The sequence below is a fragment of the Canis lupus genome, chromosome 14 (genome assembly GCF_011100685.1).
Source record: "Canis lupus familiaris isolate Mischka breed German Shepherd chromosome 14, alternate assembly UU_Cfam_GSD_1.0, whole genome shotgun sequence".
Lineage (NCBI taxonomy): Eukaryota > Metazoa > Chordata > Mammalia > Carnivora > Canidae > Canis > Canis lupus.
This window is the reverse complement of record NC_049235.1, coordinates 51,594,690-51,612,322: the sequence shown is the minus strand read 5'-3', so window position 1 is coordinate 51,612,322 and position 17,633 is coordinate 51,594,690. Positions and strand designations below refer to the sequence as shown.

At 42.1% G+C, this 17,633-nt stretch overlaps 1 protein-coding gene across 3 annotated transcripts in view; it reads left to right on the top strand.

Annotated features, from left to right (window-relative positions):
- Positions 1-17,633, top strand: part of DOCK4 (dedicator of cytokinesis 4) — a 409,941-nt gene that overhangs the window by 363,448 nt on the left and 28,860 nt on the right. For all 3 annotated transcript variants that reach the window (XM_038557373.1, XM_038557375.1, XM_038557374.1), the window contains 5 exons: positions 6,126-6,274; positions 7,994-8,080; positions 9,861-9,965; positions 14,986-15,127; positions 16,483-16,649. In XM_038557373.1, coding sequence (XP_038413301.1) covers positions 6,126-6,274; positions 7,994-8,080; positions 9,861-9,965; positions 14,986-15,127; positions 16,483-16,649 — 650 coding nt within the window. The remainder of the gene's footprint in view (positions 1-6,125; positions 6,275-7,993; positions 8,081-9,860; positions 9,966-14,985; positions 15,128-16,482; positions 16,650-17,633) is intronic.

Here is a 17,633-nt window from a genome sequence, read left to right as displayed (position 1 = left end):
ATGAGATGCTCCCTACATTGTAACCAGAAAACAATGCTTTAGCTCGATGTAGGAACTATAAATCTGAGTCTGCTGCCACACTGTTCTTCCCAGGAACTCCTGAATTGTGGCCCTTCCTCCAGCTTTAAAAGAAAGCAATCCTTTCAGAAATGGTGCTTGTGTGGCGAGAATTTAAATATTGCCTCCAGCTACTGTGTTGCTGTATCAATTAACAGCATCTCCATTGACTCAGTGTGGAGACCTCGGTATCTCTGAGCCTCCTGCAACCTAATCATTCACCGTGTTCTATTCATTTCCCTTCCTAACAATCTCTCAAAAATATTTCCCTTTCTTTGTTTCCCCCCTTCCCTGCCCCCCACAGGCCTCCGTGCGGCCTTCGTGGTCTCACGCCTGGACTGTTTCTTAAGTAGCCCCAGAGTTCTTCCCTAGAGCAGAGGGGCAGAGACTGCAGCCTGCAGACCAACCACCTGATCTTGTAAAGGAAGTGTTACTGGAGGGGCACCTGGGTGGCTCAGTCGGTTGTCTGCCTTCGTCTCAGACCATGATCCTCAGGGTCCTGTGATCGAGCCCCACATGGGGCTCCCATCTCAGCAGGGAGTCTGCTTCTCCCTCTCCCTTTGTCCCTCCCCATGCTTGTGCTCACTCTCAGGTATGTGTGCATGTGCTCTCTATCTTTCTCTCTCAAATAAATAAATAATCTTTTTTAAAAAAATGTGTTATTAGAACTCAGCCACACTCACTTCCGCAGACATTGTCTATGGCGGCTTTTGTGCCACAAAAGGCAGAACTGAGTAGCTACAACAACAATCACATCACCTGCAAGCTAGACTGTAAATCATGATCATTTTAATTATCAGTTTTTTTTATTGTCTGGCCCCTTTCGACAATTTCACCAACCCCTTCTCTAGATAGAACTGTTTTTAGTTGGTATCTTCTACAAAAAAAGAAAAAAGTTTAAACTCTTTATTCAGAGTCCGTCATCATAAAACCAACACCTGCCCATCTGTGCAGCCTCATCTTACCACTTGGACTACGTGCCTTGTCTTCATCCTTCAGGGCGTGTGTCTTTACCGTCTTTTTCTGGATTTCTCTTCCTTTTATTTCCCACAGCAACCTCATGCCCCCCACCCCTCGCCCATGCCCTGAGTTGATGATTCCCACTCTTTAACCATTGCATTTTTTCAGATTCATGAAAGTAGTTATCAAATTGTATTTAATAGTCATATAAGGGGTGTGTGTAGGTAGGTAGGTAGAGATATCTCTAGGGTTTTTTTTTTTTTTTTTGAGATATCTCTAGTTAAAGAGTGAATTCCTTGAAGACAGACGTAATTTTTTCTTCTTAGTCTTCTCCTTTTAGTGCCTAGCCGTGTGAGATTTGTTTTTGTCTTTGAGAGACAGCACATGTGCGTGGGGGGGTGGTGGGCAGAGGGAGAGGGAGAAGCTCCAGGCCTGACACCCAGAGCAGAGCTGGCATGAGGCTCAATCTCAGGACCCTGAGATCATGACCTAAGCAAAAACCAAGCGTCATATACATAACCGACTGAGCCACCCAGGCGCCCCAGCAGTGTGAGATTTTTAATTTTTTTATTTTAATTTTTATTTACTTATGAGAGAGAGAGAGAGAGAGGCAGAGACATAGGCAGAGGGAGAAGCAGGCTCCATGCACCGGGAGCCTGATGTGGGATTCGATCCCGGGTCTCCAGGATCGCGCCCTGGGCCAAAGGCAGGCGCCAAACCGCTGCACCACCCAGGGATCCCCCAGCAGTGTGAGATTTTTAAATAAATGCATCACCAATAAATTTACTTGGTTAAATTTTAACACCTGCAGAGATTTTTCTCCTTCAATATTGATAATTCCTGAGTCACTAAGGAAGCCCCAGTATCTCTTCACACAGATGCGCTGATGGTTTTGATTAAATAGACTAAGATTTTGGAGGTATGTTGTCTGGGAGTTTCACTGACCATTTTCATAGTAGTTAGTAGCCAAATTTTGACAGAAATGGTGAGCTTAGTTATTAGAGCTGTAGAAACCACCTTGTGGACTAATTTTAAAGGTCATTAAAAAAGAAATGAGGGAGGGAACTTAGGACAAGCTCTTGCAGCTATGTAATAGACATATTTTGGTTCTCTGAAACAGTCCAAATCTGTTGGATTATATTTCAGCAATGGGTGGGTTGTTTTCCTTTAATTTGTTTACTGAACTTGCAGTTTTTATGTCCCTCAAAGTCATAAGAAATAAGTTCTCCTCCCATGCAGCATTTTATTCATCACTCCTCTGTCCTCATTTTTGTGTGTCCTTGGAGAAAGAGAAATTAATGGGAAAACTTCTCTATCTTTATAGGATCCTGTTTAAATGGCTTTAACCCTTTGCAGCCTTCCGTGACAGTACTCTTCATTCCTAATTTATCTCCAGTCTTCTCCTGTGTTCTTCCTTGTTGCATATTGGTGTCCTCACTGTATATTTGTCAAGATGATGGAGTGAGAGGGTCCATATTTAATTATGTGGTGATGCCTTTTGTTCAAAATTATAAATACTTTTTCAATGATTGCTGGAAATTTTGGATATGATTCATTCTTCCCTCTTCAGTACATGCTATTGTCTTCTTGAGATGCAGAAGAAAAAATATCCGATGTATTGCCATAAGGCGTCTACAGTTTGCTAATGTGTTTAAAATCAGCCTCAGTAGTCTCCTGTGTCGGTCATGCCTCAAACAGATATATGTTTGATTTCATGAAAAGTTTTTTTTTTTTTTTTTAAGATTTTATTTATTTCTTCATGAGAGACACAGAGAGGCAGAGACATAGAGAAAGAAGCAGGCTCCCTGCAAGGAGCCCAATGTGGGACTTGATCCAGGGACTCCAAGATCACACCATGGGCTGAAGGAGCGCTCAACTGCTGAGCCACCCAGGTGTCCCTCATGAAAAGTTTCTACCGCTTCCATTGCACATACCATTTTCCCCAGAAAGACATCATTTTCTTGAATCAGATTCTGAAACAAGTGTCACTAATTTCACACTTTTCCATGTCCCCATTCAGTCACTCATCAGCTTCTGATGGCTTGTCAATACCTGCTTATCTTCAGGGGCACACCCATCTTCTATCACGCCCTGGGACCATCCCAGGGCAAGCATGATTTGGAAAGCACTTTAGGGACTAAAATCCCTTCGTTGCCCCTCTCCCGACTTTTAATTTTTTTTATTGTAAAATTTATGTAACATGGAATTTACCATCTGACCTGTTTTTAAGGTCACATGTCAGTGGCATGAAGTACATTCCCACTATTGTGCGACCATCACCTTTCTCCCTCCGGAACTTTATCATCTGCACAAACCAAAACTATACCCATGAAACAGTAACTTCCCATTTTCTCTTCCCCCACCATTCTACCTTCTGGCTCTGTGAACTGGACTTTCATTGCCCTTCCATTCACTCCCTGTGGGCAGCTGAACGCTTCAACTTAGTCTTTCTCATCCTTTTCTCTATGAAATAATTAATCGCAAGAATATTTTGTGAATTCGCAGGCCTGGGGGAGACACACAAGAAATTTGAGAGATAAAAGTGATCATTCCTGTGCTGTGTATTAAGAGAAAAAGGAGTTATTCAGCAAGAGTTTGAAGGAACAGTCTGTGAGGGGTTGCAGGTGTCAGCCCATGTGGTAAATGAAGGGAACTATGGATTATTCACGTGGCAGGAGCAAAGTGTATAGACAGAGGAACAAAGACACACACAGAGCTTTCTTAGATGCTTGGCATTTATTATAAGGATATGTGGGGAATTAGAGATCAGGAAATCATCTCAGGATGTCTCACCGAAAACTAGAAAGCTATTCAGATACAGTGCAGAACTGACAGTCATTATTATCATCATTCTTGTCCTGTCAAAAGCAGCCTTCCATGGCAACCTATGTTGTGGCGATTCGGCTCTGTTTCTGCATCCACCAAGTAACCAACAGCCCTTAGCCAATACTCTTCTCTGTCCATGTCACATTCAGCTTCCACAAGAAAGCTGTGGCTAGTGCCCATTAAAGCAGAAGGTACCTCCATCCCTTGGGGAAGCTTTCTTGCAACAGCTGCTTCCAGGTCAGGATACATCTTGTTTCATTCAGCAAAAGCCGATGATGGGATCCAGGGGCCCCAACCATGGAGGCTGGAGGCTTCTTAGGAGAAACCGTGGTGAGCTCCTCCTTACCTGTACTGGGTGGAGGGATAAAGGGAAATGTGAGCAGAGAGGTTGGTAGGGACCAGTTCACGGCCAGCCTTCTCTGTCACGTTAGGAAGCCTACATTTATTGTGAGCTACTGAGAATCACCCTGATTCAGGGGAGCGACATGATCCTTGGCGGTTGAAAGATCATACTGGTAACAGTGTGCAAACTGAACAGAGGGGAATAAGAGACCACTGGTGGGTTATGAAAGCTTTTGCAGTTATTGAAGCCCGGAGACTAAGCTCACCAAAGGTAATTAAGAAGAAGAAAAGCCAGAACCTGTGCTTCACAGGACTTCTGTGCAGAAGAGGCAAGAAAAAAGTGATAGGGACACAGACCTTTCTTATTACAGCTACATTTTATATGCTGAGATGGTCAAATCATGTAGGACTTAGCATGCTACTTTAGAGCCTTATGTGTAGCTACTCTTAAGGCAAATAAGTGAAGATTAAGTATGACCATTTATTGGTATTATGTTCAAAGCTACCATTACATTTTTTTTTTAAGATTTATTTATTTGAGAGAGAGAGAGAGAGCTTGAGCGGGAGGGGCAGAGGGAGAAGGAGAGAGAATCTCAAGCAGACTCTGACAAGCACAGAGCCCAACATGGGACTCAATCTCATGACCCTGAGATCATGACCCAAGCTGAAACCAACCGACTGCACCACCCAGACGCCAACCATTACGTCATTTAAGAGACATATAGGGATGGTAATGGATTAATAGCATAAGGGTTTGTCTATTCAATTTAATAAACGACTTGGCTGTCACAATATTAAAGGAAAAAAAATAATCATAGTCTTCATCAGTGACAATGGAACTCTGGTTCCTGTTGATCTGTTTGGCCAGATTCAGGGAGAGACCTGCAGAATGGCAAGTATTCTGTTAAGTGCACTACCTGCCAACTGTGCTTAGGCCTACAGATCACCATTTCCATGTGTGTATACAGAATATCACCCCTTTACATGTTTTCCCAAGAAATCCCAACCACGTCATTACTGAGATTTGTGGGGCCAACTTAGCATCATACCACACAACAGTCCTCCCTCTATATCCCTGTCTCTCTCTTTACACATATACACACACACTTCTTACCAACACTTTTGCCCTTTCTAGTTCCTCCTGTTACTAGATTTTTTTCTTTTTCTTCTCTACCTTTAGCTCCTCTGTCTTCTTTGCACCTCCCAAATTCTGCCTCGATCTCCTAACCCTGCCCCAGAACACCATTTTCAAACTTTTCAGCCTTTTATTATCAAGAAGAATTTAATTACCATTTTTCGTTTCCTAGTATGTCCTTTGGAAGATGCCCATAGTCTTACCCCAAGGGATTTACCAGTGCACTTCCCCAGCAATCAAAGGCATGTTGCCCTATTTCTTTGAACAAGCTCCAACAATATATCCTTAAACATTTTTATTACCCCAGCAGCATTGTAGAAGCAAGGAAGAGGGATGGGAAGAGAAAGCAAGAAAGAGAAGTAAGGGAGAGAATTAATATAGGGAGCCAAAATATAAAATATACAGTTCCATCTTCCAGGGGGGGAAGTCATCACTCATCAGTCTGCTCTTGCATATATTCTGAACATTTTTTCTTCGTTATCATGAAATTCAACAAATTTTTTTTTCAATTCGTCCCAAACCAGCCCCGTTTGAGGGGATGCTGTTTGGGATCCTGTCTTTTTTTTTTTTTTTTTTTCAAGATTTTATTATTTATTCATGAGAGACACAGAGAGAGAGAGAGACAGAGACAGAGACAGAGAAACAGGCAGAGGGAGAAGCAGGCTCCATGCAGGGAGCCCAATCTGGGACTCGATCCCTCAACTCCGGGATCATGCCCCGAGCCAAAGGCAGATGCTCAACCACTGAGCCACCCAGGTGTCCCTGGGATCCTGTCTTGATCACAGCCTTCCCACTCAACTTTCAGAGGCTGCATATACTCTCCTGTTGTACGATGAGCTGCTGGAATGGTCCGATCGGCCCCTCCGGGAGTTCCTGACCTACCCCATGCAAACCGAATGGCAGCGAAAGGAGCACCTACACCTTGCCATCATCCAGAATTTTGACCGAGGCAAAGTATGTAGCCCTACCCCGCCCCCTCCATGGCCTCGTTCAAGGTGGTTGTATGGGTGGCATGTGTCCTTTCATTTAGTTTTTTGATGCCCACCTCCTCAAGCCAGGCACCCTCAGGTTTTAATGTGCATTGAAAACACCTAAGAGTCTGTTAAAATTCCCAGGTCTCACCTCTAGACACTCTGATTAGGTCTGTCTGGCATAAGCAGGGGATTTTGTGACTTTAACAAGGGCTTCAGGAAATTCCAGTGTGTGCAAACTTGGGGCCATATTTGAAAAACACTGGTCCAGAGGTTTTAACACCAGGTATTTTATTTTCTGGAAAATCATTACCACCCTCACCCACCTCCCCAAATCGGCATGTGTTTTGCCCCATTCCACTTTCTTTGTAAGGCAAAATAAATGAAACTCACTTTGTTTAAAGAATATTATGGCATCCCATCATATACTTAAGAGATGCCATGGGGTATGGAAAAACCTCACTGAACTAATGATGCCATTCAGCCCATTACTTCACCTGCTCCCCACCCATCTCCCTCTTCAAGAGCTTGCAGTGCCCTTTAGGAAAACTTATGAATCCAACCACAGTTGTTTATTTGATTGGACATTTGGCTGCTTTGATGATACCTGTCTTAGATTTAAATATAGCTCCTCAAATGCCAAGGTTAAACAGGAGACTAAAATACAAACAGTGGCTGTCGTTCTTTTACAAAACATAATTGCATAATTTGATGCAAGGGAATTGCCTCTTTGCGATTCTCCTTTATTATTTATCTAAATACACTGACATATCATTTTTAACATTAATAGTAGGAAATGCCTTTGTATCCTCCATTGGTAAAGTTTCCATCTTTAGGATAAATTGTCATTAAATCTCTATCTGCTTACCTTGGCCCTTCCAAAAGTTTTTTGCTAGATTGGAGGTTACAAACCATGGCCCTTGGATCAGCTGGCTCACCATCCATTTCTGTATCACCCACATTCCAAGAATTGCTTTTATATTTTTGAGTGTTTGAAAGATACCACAAGAAAAAGAATATCTGACAGATGAAAATTTCATGAAATTCACATTTTGGTGTCCCTAGTTGATAGTTTTATTGCAACACAGACAAGTTTATTCATTGTGGCTGCTTTTGTGCCTTAATGGCTGAGTTGAGTAGCTGTGACATAGACTGTATGGCCACAAAGCCTGAGTTATTTACTGTCTGGCCTTTTGTAGAAAAAGTTTGCTGACACTTGGGCTAGACGAAAGAATTTTTGCATTTCTGCTGATAGCAACCAGCTGGGTTAGATCCTCACAATTTACAAGTGCAATTGAGCCAAGCAAGGCATCCAGCATGCCAGCTGTGGATAATTGGGCCTTAGGGGTCAGTGGTAATTCCCTCCTTAGCACCGAGGGCCTATTTATTCATGTACTTGGCCATTGTGGAACTGTAGTTATTTCAAGATGATGATTCTGAAATGACACCAGAAAATGCTTCCGCACCATATGTTAATGCCTGTTGTAGTGGATTATATTTTCTCGCTTCCTAAAGATTTTTAATAATTTACATGCTGATTGCATGCTGTGATCAAGCTTAAAGTGGCAGTGACACTATTAAAGGTAGATTATAAAGATGAAGAAATAAGGCTTGATGATCTGAAAGCAGTCCCACTCTGACCTCTGGGTGGAAATAAGTAGATGTGGGATCGTAAGCATTTATATCATTCATTTGTCCACAGTGTTGGGAGAACGGTATCATCTTGTGCCGGAAGATTGCAGAGCAGTACGAGAGTTATTACGACTATAGAAACCTGAGCAAGATGAGGGTAAGGCACCCGGGTGCATGCTAATCAGCCTCAGGCATCCTTTTTTCACTCACTTTCCCGTATCGTTCCATAAAAACTAACTTTGTGATCATCTCGACCTGTCTTGCAGAAGGCTTTTGAAAGAGAAGTCTTGCCTCTGAAGCATGCTCAGCTATTTATACAAATAGCAAATGCTTTTAGTTAGTACGCAAAAGTGAGCCTTGGATCTCTTCTAAACATCACCTCTGGAATACACAATCTAATCACGATTAATTCTTTTGGTTTATTGAAGAAAAATCTCCCCACTGTTTGAAGAGCTTCTCACCTGTACGCAGAGCTCTGCAACAACATACCATTCTTAGTTTCGTAATCTGCACCGCAAAACAGTAGACATGGCGTGCTGACCCATTTGGAACTATTTCGGGGCTAAATTCTGTCAGTGTCATCCCTTTAGCTTCAGCAATATGTTTTATTTGCTAACCCTGAACCAAGGTCTTAGTACTCATGAGCTCAAGGAGTTCAATATTCTGTATCCCTGAACCAAATGTTTTGTCCCTTCTTTTCTTTTTAGGTTCAAATGGGCCCCTCTTGCACCCTGAGTCCTTACTCTTCAGAGCCATGAGCATTTTGTGTCATCTCATAACACTTAAGCTCTGCAGGGTTTCTGAAGTAGGAAGAAGATTATGATGTTGCCTTTTAATTCTGAGGTAGCAGTTTAAGAGATGATATCGTCAACCCTTAACAGCTCGTAAAATCCCATACCCCACAAGTAACTCATCCAGCCTGCGGGAACTGGTCCTGTACTGCTGGCGTAGTATTTCATGCCAGTGGTTCATCGATGTTTCTCCTAACATGAAAACCAAAGAGAAAAAACCTTGTTTTAACTTCAGTCCATCATGCTGGCCCTGGCAGGCCCTGCAGTTTTATATAAAAACGTTGCTGTGCATCTCTTGGCATACTGTCCCCGTGACAGAAGTGAGGTTACAGTGTTTACCCGGGAGAGCCCTTGGGTACCATAGTCACTCGGATTTTTATAAACCCAGAGCATTACACTTCACGCCAACTGCTCTTTGGGGTGCTGTTACTAGGGGCAGGGGGAGGGGGAGAAGTTTTCAAGTGCAATATTAGTCTTTCTCTATAAACCCTGGGGATGATAATACCATGAATGGAAAACCATAAGCTTTATGTGCTTCATAATGCCAACATTGTCAGAGACACACTTAAGGGCTTTCAGCCCAGACAGCACTTTGCACTATGGGTCTCCTTTGGTTTGGTTTATCCCTGTGCAAGGTTGCACCCTCCAAATGTCCTGAATTACTGTGACCAAGGAGAACCAGATCCACAGGTGTGGTACCTTTGGCACTAGAATCTTCCAGAAAGATCCGGCCTCTAATCATTCTTTCCTTTTCTTTTCATTTTTGTTGATTTTTATTTAATTGTGAAGAAAATATCTTTTTGAGAGACTTTGTGAATAGAAATTATTTTCTCTGGTGAGAACATGTGGTAAAATTGTTCCTTTAAATACAGGGTCAACAAACGGAGCCTGTGGAACATCACAGGACTGAGTAGTAGTGACATGGACCAAATGGCCTGCAAAGCCTAGACTTTTTGTTCTCTGGCCATTTACAGAACCGGTTTGCTGATCCCCACCTTAAAGCATAGAAAGGGAGTGAAACCTTCTTTTCTGCAAACTGGAAACTACAATGAAGTTCTTGTTTATAGAAAAGAAATATCCTCTTCCATAAATAGGGAGAGCTGAAGGGTGAGATAAAATTATTGGAACATCTCCTTTGCTTTCCAGATGATGGAAGCCTCTTTGTATGATAAAATCATGGACCAGCAACGCCTTGAACCAGAGTTCTTCAGAGTTGGATTTTATGGGAAGAAATTTCCATTTTTCTTAAGAGTAAGTTAATGCACTATTTAACTTGTTGTTATACCTTCAGTATAGATATCCCAGTCAAGAAAACGAAGATGCTAATGACATTATTGTCCTTTTAGGACAATAACGTCATAAGATTTAACTTTTTGGTTTGCAGACACTATATTAAATCTAGAATACCTTGTTTTGAATAATTTCCCAAGGTATCAAACAATTATTTGATTTTTCTTCCTAAATTTCTTTTTTTTCCTTTTTTAAAGATTTTATCTATTCATAGAGACACAGAGAAAGAGAGAGAGAGAGAGGCAGAGACACAGGCAGAGAGAGAAGCAGGCTCCATGAAGGGGGCCTGACGTGGGACTTGATCCCGGGACTCCAGGATCACACTCGGGACCAAATGCGACGCTAAACTGCTGAGGCACCCAGGGATCCCCTGCAGATTCCCTGTTAACCCAGCAAGGAGATTTTATGTAATGTCTACATGGCATCAAAGCATATGGTCATTTCAATCAACCTGTCATTTGAGTGTTTGCTCTATGTAAGACTAAAATGAATTTTTGCCTATGACGTTTGGATATTTTGGAATCTACGTCTATATTTAGCATATACGTATAGAGATAAACTTCATATATAAATATATAAATAAGGAAATACGTATAAAACTTTCATTCTAAAAGTTGATGATAAGTTGATGATTATTAAACAAACAATGAAGTCCAATCTTTCTCCTCTCCCTTCTCCTTCAAGGATCCCCATCCTATATTTATTCGTATTGTGCTGGCAGTTAAAGCAAGATGCAGAGCGACACAGATACTGAAGTATTTGTATGCTGAGATTTAAAGTTTGTCATGAATTCGCTCAATTTTTAAATTACTCCAGATACTTCTCCTTCATTACTTGTTTTTATATTAGTATAAGTAAGATGTGTCTCTTGTGAATAAATAAAATATTTAAATAAATAAATAAATAAATAAATAAATAAATAAATAACTGCATGATGGTCATGGTGTGTGACATGATCACAAAGCTGATTCTGCAGGTGGACCTAAGGACAGAGGAAAGCTTGATTCTGGATCAAAAATAGAGACAGGTTTAGAACACTTGCTGACTTTGAAGACTAAATTTTGAAAGTGGACGTACTAGGCCCAGACTGTCATCAGCAACCCCCACCAAGAATGCATGGCCAGGATCCAGGTAGTGAGTAGAAGAGAAACAATCTAGCACACAGAGAGAGGGCTGGAGACCCCACAGGAGGGTACAGACATAACTCTGGTGCAGCAGATGCCCTTCCTCTCTTGGCTCAAAATGAAGCAAAGCAAAAGATTACTTTTTCTTCCACATCATACTCAGGACTAATCAATCTATTACATATAGTGGGTATAATGTTTACAAATCATAATATTACCTACCAAAGCATTTTAATTTCTTTTAAAGATCAGAAGAAAAAAGTGAGGTTTTTTTGTTGAAGAAAATGTTATAATATATATTAAATTGTATCTGATACACTAGATTATCGTGTATTCATTTGTCCCTATGCCAAATCAGTCTCTCAGTATGATTTTTAATGCTTTTTTATAGAGGAAGGAGCCCACAAAAGTCATATTGTGGCCCTGCTCAAATTCTGAATTCAGCTGCAAGTACACTATAAACTACTCTAGATGCTTATCTAATAAATGAAACCGTGATAGAAGTGTAAAGTTTTTTTAAAATCAGAAATTTAGGAGCCACAATTTTAAAGGGAACTTAGCAAATTAGAAAACAGAATTGGCTAATAAAAAAAAAATTTGTTAGAAAATCAATTAGAGGGATGCCTGGATGGCTCAGTGGTTGAGCATCTATCTGCCTTTGATTCAGGTCATGATCCTGGGGTCCTGGGATCAAGTTCTGCATCGAGTTTCTCACAGGGAGCCTGCCTCTCTCTCTGCCTATGTCTCTGCCTCTCTCTTTGTCTCTCATGAATAAATAAATAAAATCTTCTAAAAAAAGTCAATTAGAATAAATCAACCTATGTTATTAGTCTTTTCAAAACAGCTTTCCTAGATATAAATAGCATTTTCTTCAAAGTGAAAGTGAAGGGTCACCCTCTATTGGTTTCTAAGGGGCACCGCACCCTTCAGAATCACAGGGCTGGACCTCTTTTTAGGAAATCAGATTCTAGTCCTTCAATTTAAAAACAAGCAACTATCAACATTAAAAATTCCCTTATTGATCAATTTCAAGATAATTTTTCAAGCTGCAATAAATTAATACATTTATATAAGTGTATGATCTAAGTAGATTTTTTTTTTTTTTTACCCTCATGAAAAATGGCTTCTTTATTGACAATTTCTTTAGGCACAGAATACCTCTGAGGACTGATTTATTGGGGAAGAATGAACAAGGTCAAGGATGGGAGAGAGATTTACTTTTCATTGTATGCCCTGTACTGTTTGGGATTTTTCTTTAATCCATAGATATATATTTCCTTTTCAAAAGAAAAAGATAATAAAAAAAATTTTAAGTATTAACAAATGTGACCCAGCAGTTCCATTCCTAGGTATATACTCAAGAGAATTGAAAACATATGTCTACACAAAGACCTATACGCAAATGTTCATAGCAGCATTATTCACTATTGCCAAAAAGTGGAAGCAGCCCAAATATCCATCAACTGGTGAATGGATAAACAACATCAACATATGGTATATCCACACAGTGGAATATTTAGCAGTAGGAAAGGAATCAAGTACTGAAATATGCTACACAGTGGGTGAACTTTAAGCATATCATGTTAATTGAAAAAGCCAGTCACAAAAGACCACATGTTATATGATTCCATGTATATGAAATGTCAGAAGAGGCAAATCCATAGAAACAGAAAGTAGAGGAGTGGTCGCCAGAGGCTGGGGGGATGGGAAGGGAAACGGAGTGACTGTTAGAGGGTACGAGTTTCTCTTCAGGGTAACGAAAATGTTCTCGCATTTGACCGTGGTGATAGTTGATATACTAAAAACCTTCAATAGGGTGTATTTTGTGGAATGTGAACTATATCTCAAAGCTGTGATGAAAAAAATGGATTGATGGGGGCAATGCTTAACTCCCTTTTCTTTCTCTCTCTTTTTTTTTTAAGATTTTATTTATTTATTCATGAGAGATATAAAGAGAGGGGCAGAGACACAGGCAGAGGGAGAAGCAGGCTCCATGCAGGGAGCCTGACATGGGACTCGATCCCGGTCTCCAGGATCACACCCTGGGCTGAAGGTGGCACTAAACCGCTGAGCCACCCGGGCTGCCCTCCTTTTTATTTCTTGACAACTCCAATACCAGACTCCAAATTCATTTTTATTTCAGAATGCCTTAACACTGTTGACTGATTATATGCTTAGAATAACCCCTGAGTTTACAAACTGCTGTAATACACAAGATTGCAGTTATTAGAGCACTCAGATATTTATTTTAGGACTTCTGTAATATGCAGGAATATATATATGTATATATATATAGTCTTATCAAGCAAGTTTATTATCTTTTGAGTAAAAAGCACATAGCATCAGAAGGTATACCTTCTTTTACCTAGAAAATATTAAACACGGGATCGTCTGGGGGGCCTGACATCTACGTAGTCTGTCTTAGCCTGTGTCACCAAAGGATCGTGCCCGGTTTCCGGAGCCCAGGCCCGGCTGTCTCCTCTGCCTGCCGCTGCCTTTTCTCAGCCGCAGCCCTGAGCCCCCCGCCCTGCTCAGGGTTTCGAAGTCGTCCGGTGGTGGCTCTGATTTCTTCTTAGGGCAGTTTTGTACAACAGAGGAACCTCATCAAGCAGAGAAATGCTGAGAACATTGGGCCTTAGCAAGCTCTCCCAGACCTCGAACGTCTCCCTCTTTCTCTGAAAAGATCTTCAGGGCATGTCACCCACAACACCACCTTTCGTGGTCTCGGTAGCAAGTAGGAGTTTTTTCCTGGATGTACTGGCCGCGTTCAGCAGAGCCCGAGCTCAGGCCTTGGTCCCACCCCTGAGCTCGAATGCGGTGCAGGCGGACAGAGTGCGTGGGGATACTGAGCCTCGGTCCCAGCTCTACAGTGGGTGCCACGCGGGAGCCAGCTACCTCTTAGTAGGTTAAATAAGTTATGTGCAGAGTGTCAGTGACTTGTCCACAGTGAACTTGATAACCATCAAAGTGGCAGAGTTCCCTCTTACCTAACCTGACCAGTGCTGGGGCTTTCCAGAAACCCCTGCCCACCTTCCCAGCTCTCGGGCCTACTTCAAGGATAACCTTCATTTTTCCGGAATGAGAGACAGTCCCAGGCCACAGAATACTCGTACATCTTGTAAAACAGAACAAACAAACCAAAAAAAAAAAAAACAAAACAAAACAAAACAAAAAACAACGAAAAAAAATGTGTCCACCATTTGGCAAGTCCCTAAAAATCCTAAATCTCAGTTTGGGCCCGTAAATAAGACCCTTGGCTACAGGAAGCCGTGCTGAGTTGGTGATGGCAGAGAAGCTTCCTGTGCCAGCCGTGCTGAGAGCAGGAACACAAACAGGCGCAGCCTTTCTTTTTTCCACGCCGGGATCCGGAGTTGAGGCTGATCTCTGTGGCCGTTGCAAAGGATGCAGCAAAATGCATTTTTGAAGATTGCATTTACTTCTTTTTTTCCATATTGAGAATGTATCCCCTAAACTCTGATACCTAGCTTATTAAAAAAAAAAAAAACAAAAAAACAAAACAAAAAAAACTTTACCACGTGCTCGTTAGCGCTCAGGGGGAACACGATTGCCTTGTTTTGAATCTTGGTGCTCTGAGAATCAGATGCCTCTTTGTCCCCGACACACTGACACTAAGAGTGGCACACTGCGTCCGGGTCTGAAGCTCACGATCCTTGCCCTGCATTCTCCATATGTGGGCAGATTTTTCAGACTGTTTTTGGGGTTTTGTGTTATAGTGTATGGAGGTGAGGCATACGTTCACTAGTTGCCAGTGTGTCCTCTCTTTTTGGCTTCTCTCTGTAATTAATGCACTCAATTACATGGCTCTCTTTTTTGTTTTTTTTTAATTTCACCTCCAGAATAAGGAGTTTGTGTGTCGAGGGCATGACTACGAAAGGCTGGAGGCCTTCCAACAGAGAATGCTGAATGAGTTCCCCCACGCCATCGCCATGCAGCATGCCAACCAGCCCGATGAGACCATCTTCCAGGCGGAAGCTCAGTGTATCCACACCTAGACGGGTTAGATCCACTGGCCATTAGCTGCAGAGCATTTTTGTGCCAGGTTGTTTAGCCTCTGGCCCCTTTGCAATAGCCAAGTTCTTACTCTCCCTCCTTCCCTTCTTGATTTTTAGCTTAGTTCCTTCCAAACAACATTGTCCTAGTTATTATCACAATGTCAGATGAAAGGAAATCCCTTAAGGATTCTGGTTAAGATTTTTTTTTTCCTTTCAATTAAAACTTTTCTATCTCAGCCCTGCTTTTAAAGCTCCTTTTAGTGATTTCCCTTAGAATAACTTTCCTCCAACATATCCTGTGGAAACCGCTTCGGTTGGAGGAAATGATAGCATCATATTTACTGGCATATGCCATTCAGCCCCTTTTCCCTTTTTATTTTTATTCTGGAAGGAAGGGCAGGGAAGGAGGTGCCTTAGTATCTTTGGGGGACTCTTAGCCATGGCATCTTGGACAGCCTTTGATGATTGCTGTGTAATTGACACTCTCGTGGACTAAAATACGAACAACTCAACTGAAATTACCCAGGCCCTAGAGACAAACGGAATTCACCCCTTGAGAATGTTTCTGCCTCTTCCTAAAACTTACGATCTTTAAGGAGACAAGAAGCTCCCACTGATAATCATGGATACCATTTCAAAGTAGAAAATAAAATGCAACAGAAGCAAGACTTTACATCAGGGAAAAGATTTTGCTATCCTTCTTTGAGAAGAAGGTAACTATACTAGTAAATATGATACCCTTTAATGTAATTTTAAAAATATCATCTACATGATATACTCTGCTAATCAGTACAAGATTTGGGAGAGTGATACCCCAAGTGTGGGAAGGCTGGAGACACAGAGCATCACACAGGTAAATATAAATCACTGTCAGAACTGGTTTCTGTCTTTGGCCACGGTTGCATGGGTATTTATACATTATTTTACAAACATTAATTAAGAGGGGCCATGCATGAACTAAAGAGAAGAGTGTCTCTTAAATGAGGATTAGGATTAATACGATTCTGAGTACCTAAGATCCAAGCCCTTCCCACCCACCCCCACCAAAACACCAAAAAGAGGAAAAAAGAAACAAAAAAATCAGGGACACATAAATTCATGAGTTATTTTAATCAGGTGCTTAGAATCACCTCCCTAAACCTAGTGCAAGGCCTGTAGTTTGAGAAATGGTTTGTTGTCAACTGAGTTCTTGGCGCCTTCTTGGCAATTTTTTTAAATGACTTTGACCCAACGGAAGCACCAGATTGTTACCCATCCTCTGCTCTCTGCCACAGCGCAGCTCAAGTCAGGTTTCTGTGGCGTTTGCCAAGTCAGGTTTCTTCCTTGACTTTTTAATCCTAGATTTGCAGATATATGCCGTGACTCCTATTCCGGAGAGCCAGGAGGTCCTGCAGAGAGAGGGTGTTCCGGACAACATCAAAAGTTTCTATAAAGTGAATCATATCTGGAAATTCCGCTATGACAGACCATTTCACAAAGGCACTAAAGATAAAGAGAATGAATTCAAGGTACCGTGCAGTTCTCATTACATACGGCTTCCTGTGAGCTTCTTGGGACAAGCCCCTCGATAAATAGAGTCCAGTAGGGGCATCTGGGTGCCTTCAGCACAGGTCATGATCCCAGAGCCCTGGGATGGAGCCCCGAGTCAGGCTCCCTGCTCGGCGGGGAGTCTGCTTCTCCCTCTGCCCCTCTCCCTGCTTGTGCTTGCTAGCTTGCTCTCTCTCTGTCTCTCCATCTCTCCCTCTCCCCCTCTCTGTCAAATAAATAAATAAAATCTTAAAAAAAAAAAAAAAAAAGAATGGAATCAAGTGATAGAACCAGAAGGGACCAGAAATCATTTAGTCTTGTTGATCTCAAACTCAGCTGTATGAGTTGAGTGCCATGGGGTGCTTTCGTAACCAGCCTTCTTAGCTCAGGAATCCTGCCTCAGTAGGTCTGAGAGGAAGGCCTGGGATCAGCTTCTTTGTGACAATGCTAGTGGTCCTCAGACCATGTCAAAGATGTCATGGTTGAGCCCAGTCCTCTCATTCCTTCATGCTGAACGAGTGGAGGGGACCTCAGGGTGTTCATTCTCAGAGACAGTAGTCAGCGGTGAGTAGCGAATGCCTGACCGACAGGGAAGAGGAGCTTCTGAGACGGGGAACAGCCAGGTAGACCGCTGGTACGGTGGAAGATTTCCGTGTGATCCCTGCTTTTTCTTGTTAGGATGGGGTGTCCCTAGGACTTCTGAGAAGACACAGAGTGAAGGCGCCCCATAGACCCCTTGCCTGTGCTGTGAGCTGTCTGTTCTCACCAGCTGTAATACGCCTTGCTGTCTCTCGGGCTGTCACAGCCCCACTGGGGGGGGGGGTGCCACAGAGACATTATAATCTCTTCTTTCCTTGATAACAGTGAGACCCGATAGAGCCCCAGGTAGTCAGAACACAAAGCAAACCCGTTACTGTGGGCCAATCGGCTTAGCTTCTTTCATCACAGAGTCTCTACTTACGCTG